Raw genomic sequence first — 7,452 nt, forward strand, 5'->3', positions numbered from 1 at the left:
TGCGCCAGCGGTCCCGCGCTGCCCGGCCTGCCCGTCCCTTCCCTGCCCTGCCCTGCCCTGCCCTGCCCTGCCCTTGCCCCTGCCTCTTCCTCTTCCTCTGCCTCTTCCTCTTCCTCCTCTTCCCCTTCTCCTTCCTCTTCCTCTTCCCCTTCCCTTTCCCTTTATCCTTCTCCTCCTCCTCCTCCTTCTCCTTCTCCTGCTCCTTCCCCTTCCCCTTCCCCTTCTGCTTTCCCTTTCTCCTTTGCCTTCCCCTAGCCCTTCTGCTGCCCCTTCCCCTTCCCCGTCTCCTTCTCCTTCCTTCTTCCCTTTCACCTTCCCCTTCCCCTCCCTTTCCTCTTCCCCTTCCCTTCCCCCTTCCCGTTCTCCTTCCCCTTCCCTTTTCCCTTCCTCTTCCTCATCCCCTTACTCTTTTGAATGGTTTCAAAAGCATTTTATTGCTGCCATTTGAAAAACAGCAGGGTTGTTGTGATTGGCACTGTCTTGTCAGAAGAGAACCACACCAGGGCCTTCTGGGGCCTGCAGTCCCCTCGTCTGCACGGCGAGGGTGAGCACGCCAGGCTGCTGGAGCCTGCTGCTTGGGGGTTTCCATGTACCAACGTCAAGTAGCAAACGTTAAAAAATGGACGCCTTTTGTGAGAGGGCAGAAGTAACTTGGTGTCTGGTAGTGGCTTTTTGTACTGGTGCAAGCTTCTGGTCTTTCTGAGCACCTTTTTGCAGGCATACAGACATTAAGTACTGCAGGCAAACGTAACGTGTCTGACTTCATAAAATACCCAACGCATATACAAGGGAGAGCCTTTTTTCATTTTTTTTTGTGCTTAGCATATCACCTTGTCTCTCAAGGACAGCACATGGCTAAAATGCAGGCAGAGATTTATTGGAAGGACTAGAATGACTTTACTCCTCCTGCTCCTCTCCCCCTCAGCACACGTCTCACACTCCTCTGCCAATCTGGCGTCTCTTATGCTCCACTTCAGGTTGGAAGAAAGCAAGCAACATAGCCAGGGGAACATCTTGCCCTGCCTCTGTCCCGTGGCTTGAAATGGTTAATGTAGCCCTTGTGGCATGACATGCTGAGGGAGAGAGGAGCTGCAGCTACCTTCACTGCCTGCCCCAGAGTGGAGGCATGTCATCTCAAGTTACCGTATGCACTGGATTGTCATTCTTGTCTGCTTCCTTTCTGGAATGTGCTGGTAAGCAGCCTACAACAAAACCTGCAGATTAACAGTGTTCTTCCTTATAATGCTTTTAGATACAGTGCATAACATGAACAGAAATGGCAATAGCTTCCTTCTCATCCTGAAGACTTGTAAGAAGACTCATACATAAAAATAAAAATAAATAAAACAAAGTCTTCAGAGTTCCTTAGAGAGTGCTGTCATGCCTGCAGTATGTATTGAAGCATCCTGACAGAGGCTAGCTTTGGTTCAGAAGCACTGTCACTTCAGCTGGAAGCCAGGAGTGGATTACTGGACCCTGGCTTCTTGGCAGAGCGTTGGGCCAAGATGACTCTGCTACCATGGATTTTGTAGGAAGTGTGACTCTGCTTGGTCTGGTTTATTAGGATTGCACTTCTTTGCATAACACAGCTGTGTGCCAACTGCTCGAACTCCTGTTTCTGTCTCATTTAGAATTGCAATTTCATGTGTCACTCTGGAGAAGGGGATTTGGGTGCCTGAGTCATTTGGAAATCTTTAAAGTTTTATGCATAGCTTGCTTTTAGCTATCTGAATGGCCTAATAATTACCAGAAATCATTCCATAAATAAAGAGGTGAGGGTGAGAGACTAAGAGCGTATACTGAGTTGTTATTCAACCGGCAATTGAAATTATCACTGTGCTGCAAAATTAATAGTTAATAACTAATAGTATAACCAGTATTAGACCTAACTTGATCTAGTCTTAGGATGCTTGTAATAGATTGATTTTCCTCTCAGAGTTAATTTTCAGAGTGCTTAAAAACATAATGGTCAGTTTATTTCATTTACTGTCTTGCTTTGTGGTGGATAAAACTTGGCAAAAATTATCTGTACTCAGTATGTGCCTATAGTATCATCCAATCATGTAAATTCAGGGGCACTATTTTTAATCAGACAATATAATTGGTACTAATCTTGAAATAAATGGTACTCCTGAGAAGCAGGAACTCCTGTCTTCTCAGGAGCACCATCTGTGTGGCTTATATGCAATCAGCAGTATTTATCCTAAATGCTATATATTCTGCCTCACATGCTGTTTGATTTCTTGTCTCTGAGTCTCATCCTATGAACCAAAACAGGAATCACAAGACCCAAGTTCTGTAAAGTAGTTTATTCCTTCAGTCTACTATATGTATCTTGTTAATGCAGCTATGTTCAGCACTTTTTTTCAAACAATGCTCATGCTACACCCAATCTGCCCAGTGCAAGGTCTTCAGCTCAATTTTCATTGTAATCTCTATGCAGCTTTATATATATTTAAATATACATATATATTTATATATATCTATATTTCCCTCATTTCTTCTAAAACTTTGCTGTTTGTTGGTTTGGTTTTTTTTCCATTTCATTGCAGTCATAGGAATCTCACATTGTCCTGTCCCAAAATGTCACCTTAGATTTTCCCCAGAAACACTATTCTGCTTCTTATTTAGAAGGGCACTTGCTAATTGGGGTTTTTTTTTCTGTGAATGATTGTAAAAGGCAAAATTTTCCTGTACAACACTGTCCTGGCTTAAAAAAAATATTGAGCATAAATTTTTTGGATTGCCATTTTGCTAACATATACTTTTCTTGTTCTTTCTTTTTCTTATCTGGTAAGGGGTTTGTAAGCAAGCTGGATGAATTTATTCACTGGTTAAATGAAGCCATGGAAACAACAGAGAATTGGACTCCTCCTAAAGCAGAGACAGACAGCCTTAAACTGTACCTGGAGACACACTTGGTAGGACAAGATTATACTATGATTATTATCAGTAATTAAAGTGTTCTGCTGTGCTTTTTATTTTATTATTATTTTTCAATTACTAGTGTGCATCTATATTTTAATGTAAGATTTGCAGCCTTGCATTTTCTTTTAATGAAAATACCCACAAATTATTTTCTCTATTTGAAATATGCACTGATAGCTTTTTACAAATTAAATTAAAAGCCAACATTACATTGAAATTCAGAAATCATCTCCAAAACCAAAGGAAAATGGAAACAGCAAAAGGAAAAAAGGTTTTTCTGCTGATCCTACTTCAGTTTTTACTATACTATAACATTATAAGAACTCTTACTAGTAAGGAACTCTTATTGTCTCTCCCACAGTTTGAACCTAGGCATTTATGGAGTCATTTAAAGAAAATATTTGAAATAATTATTTAAATCATACTGTGTGATATGCATTTGTCATGTAATTATTATAACTGTCACTAACCTTGTTCTTGTGCAAAAAGCTGAAACATTGGTTGGAAGCAGAAAACACTTGGATGAATAATCTACTGAATACATTATGGGCTAGCATTATAGATAGAGAAATATTTTATAAACCTCAGGACACTTTCATTGAATTCTTCAAAGTGTTGTTTCTGATTAGGAAGAGGGGAAAAAAAGACCCAAAATAAACCAGGTATTAAGTTTTCAAAAGCCAAATGTTATGCTGTAGGTAGAGAATAGAGATCAATGGATGCTGTTCAATGGGTAGGTATCTTAATGGGTAAACCATCCGGTAAAAAAAGAAAGAAAAAAAATAATTAAAAAAATTAAGCTACAAAATTCTCTCTCCTTCTACCAGAATCTTAGGGTTTTGTCAGTATGAATTAGAAGAAAACCTGGTGATAGCACTATTCTGAACCAGTGAGCTAGACACCCCAAGTAGGTAAAGCAATGCATTAGCTGAACCCACATCCGAGTATCAACTCCCAAAACTCGATCTCATTTCCAGTGTCTGATAATCTGAAAACTTATTTGATAGTCCCAGGAAGTCACATGACACATTACAGGAAAAAATGTCATCCAAATCCCTACTGTAATACTGGAGTGACCATTATTTATTTAATTAAGTATACATTAAAAACATATACAATTAGAACCAACCTGAAAACTGTCTTCAGAATTTCAGCTACACAGAAAACTCTTGTTTATCAAATGCAGTACAAAGACACTGAATTTTTGCTTTGCATTGCAGTTTTTGGATTTTTTTTGCAGTTTGGATTTTTGCCTTGTACTGCACACACTGAGTCCCATGATTCCCATTATGTTTACAGGTGCTCTGAAGACAGAGTACATTGTGAGATTAAACCTCAGAAAAGACACTGGTCATTTCAATTTGTTTTCCTCTTACTCTGCAACATGAAAGTTTTGGAGAGATGAGTTTTTATGAGTAGAACTGTAAATTTTACTCTTGACTGGGTAAATAGAAACAATTCCAGGAACAGGGTGATCACCAGGCTGAGTCTCTGTCACAGTAGTTTTTTTTCCCTTTCTTCCAATGGGAGGAGCACAGTAGCTCTTTTGCAGGCAAATTACTTCCAACTTTGGTTTGTGGTTCTGTGGGAGGTGAGGCCAAAACCTTCCTTCAGACTGGAATGTGGAGTAATAGCCCAGAGTTAACTCCTTCGGTGCTAGAGGTAGTCAGAATAAATGTGTATTTTTGGCACCTGTACAACTTCACCTTCCCCTGCAAGTTCTTAGGCTCCCAGCTGTACTCTATATTTGTGTGTATTTGGGGTAAGAAAATATTTGTATGTTTCAGGATGATTATGTTATGAAGCATGGTATTTTCCTTCTTTTCTTCTGTGATAAAATAAAATGTCTAAAGAACAGTTCAGTTTTGATTTGATAGTATTATATTTATGGCCTATATAGCTGGTGAAAAAAATATTGCACAACATGAAAAAGAGTAACTGACTCTTCTATTTGGATTTCTAAAGACATAAGCTATCACATTCGTTCCTACAGAGCAGAATTGAAATCTTAACATACAGGGCATTTTTATAGTGGGGAAGACAGTTACTTGTATTAAATTGTTAGCTTTTCAGATAGATTTTTCTGTCAGAAATCCTAATCTGTGATTAAAAAGAAGTATATGAACTTCATATTAAGCTCAATGTTCAAATTTCTCTTGGTTGACCATTGTAGGACAATAGTGATCAAGATCTTTTTGAGGGTACTTACACTGCTGATTTTCTTCTTTGCCAGTCTAGTTACAGAGGCTATCAGACTCACCTAAGAATTGTTGAAGTAAAAGGGGCTTAGTACTTTACAAGTTTAGGTTCCAGATGTATGGGTTCATAGTACAGACACCAGTAGCAAACTAATCTGGAAAACTAAGAACATGTGTTGATTATTGCCTATATGCTGCATCTGTGCTAGCAAAGCTCATAACTGTGATTCCTCACTGGTGCAGATTTTCTGGTCGTAGCAGGCATGGAAACTCAGTGTAAATTAGTATTTTTATTTTTATTAGTAGAGAGACAAGGCCTTAGCCTTTGGCACAAATTATCAATTTCACCACCTGTGTTATTGTTTTCTTGGAAATATGTTTGTTGCAATAACAAAATAAGTGCCATAAAGAGAGAATATTTTGCATTCATGAATTAGATCTCTCCTGTCAAAATCTAAGAAAAGAAAATATGGGAGCAGGAAACCAGAAAAATGTGCTTGTTCCCTTTCTCATTATTGGCTGGGAAGAGTCTTGCAGAGGAGACAAGGACGAGGTTGTGAAAGTCCAAATTTTTTAGTATATAAAATTCTAGACTGCCATTTTGGGGTCCAAATAGAAATTGTTGATAAAGGATTGAATGTTAGAGTCTCTCCTCACTCAGCCTTGCTTTCCACATCTTTGACATTTCAATAAATGGTGTGGCACAGACACTTGAAAACAGTGTCCAACACAACAAACCAACCAAACAAAAACAAACCACAGCAAGAAACCTACAACTTATTAGAATCAACTTCTTAGAATCTTTGCATAAGGTAATGCTCACGTGAGGAGTCATATCTCTGGAACAGGACAGTATTGGAAGTCTCTATAGCAAGCATCCTCGCGTGATATCTTCAGCTTAAATTCTCATACTGAGTCTGGCAAGGTTGTCTACCTAGGATGTTAATCAGCACTTTGAAGCATACGAGTCTGTCAAGTGTTCTTTGTCCAGCAAGTGCTGCCTGCAGGCATTCAAAAATCCTGTGACTGTTTAAAAGTCCCACCTGAACAGCTCCTGAAATAATTAGTGAAGTATTTTGTTATGAAGGTGAAAGGCAGCCTCTCCTCAAGTTGGTCAGTTCTTCCCAATTAGCCCATTATCTCATCTATGCAGAGACTAGCTGGGAAGTTCCTGAGCCACCCAGGGAATTCATGACAAAGTGCACTGTGTGCACACACGGGCACAGTCCTGATATCCAAATGTGCTACAATTATAATTGTTAACTGTTGGGCAAATTGGAATTTTATTCTTAAATTACAGTTACAACTTAAACTCCTTGGATTTTTCCATTATGCATAACTATGCAATTTGACAGAGTATGTGTTTTTTCTCCAAATTCAAAGGTAGTCTACATTAGGTATATGTGCCAAAATAGACAATCTTCAGCCTGGAGTACAATTTTCTTGCAAATTGTAAAACCTAGCTCCCTCCTTTTCTGCAGAACAGGTTGCTATATGCTTTATTTTAGATAACACCAAAGTACAACGCTATCAATGAAAATGCTCTCATAGACCCCTGGAATAGTAACTGAAATTATTATTTCAATTTTATGAGTCTTCACAACTGAGTAACATTAGTGAAACTTATTTGGTAGCTGTATGCTTCCTATTCATATGAGAGGGCTGACATGGAGCAGCCACCACTTGAACTTCTAGCACCTCTGCAGGCAGCCACTCAAGCCAGCAGATGTTGAAAACACTACTATGTTTTCATAAAACAAGAAAGCAGAAATCTATGTTGCCACAAAAGCCTCCGTCAACCCTGCTAGAGAAAAAAGTGAGGCAGGTTTTTAATTTTGGGAATAGTTAAGCTCAAATAACTTCCTAATGAAATGATAGCTTCATTGAACTTCTGAAAAAGGTTTCTGATTTGCTTTATCTTTTGTAGCTCTTTTTCTCTGTTATGCTGATTCTTGCACATTAGCACCCTGATCAAAATCAGGTACTAGCAGACTCTAAGCTTAGACTCGGTGGTATGCAAATCAGTTCTCATCAAAAACAGTATCCTGAAGGCAGCTTATGAGCTAAAAGCATCTGTCTAGATGATACTGCTGTGCTTTTGAAAACAAATGGGATTTCTTACCAGCTCAACATGTTGGTCTTGACCATTTTAGTTTGCTAAAATAGAAATTTTACTGCTCTTTATCCTTGACTTGAAAAGATACATTATTTTAGCATAGTAAAGAAGTAAGCTAGTGTCATAGTTTGACTCAGGATCGGCAATTAAACCAATGACATCAATGCTTTTGGTCCCTTCCCCCTCTCACCCAAGTACGGAAAGGAGAAA

The 7,452-nt window shown here is 38.9% G+C and overlaps 1 protein-coding gene across 1 annotated transcript in view; it reads left to right on the forward strand.

Annotated features, from left to right (window-relative positions):
• Window positions 1-7,452, forward strand: part of AKAP6 (A kinase (PRKA) anchor protein 6) — a 239,156-nt gene that overhangs the window by 71,009 nt on the left and 160,695 nt on the right. The window contains exon 5 of the mRNA XM_009993930.1: window positions 2,799-2,921. Coding sequence (XP_009992232.1) covers window positions 2,799-2,921 — 123 coding nt within the window. The remainder of the gene's footprint in view (window positions 1-2,798; window positions 2,922-7,452) is intronic.

Source organism: Chaetura pelagica, unplaced genomic scaffold (assembly GCF_000747805.2).
Source record: "Chaetura pelagica isolate M959 unplaced genomic scaffold, ChaPel_1.0 scaffold11, whole genome shotgun sequence".
NCBI lineage: Eukaryota > Metazoa > Chordata > Aves > Apodiformes > Apodidae > Chaetura > Chaetura pelagica.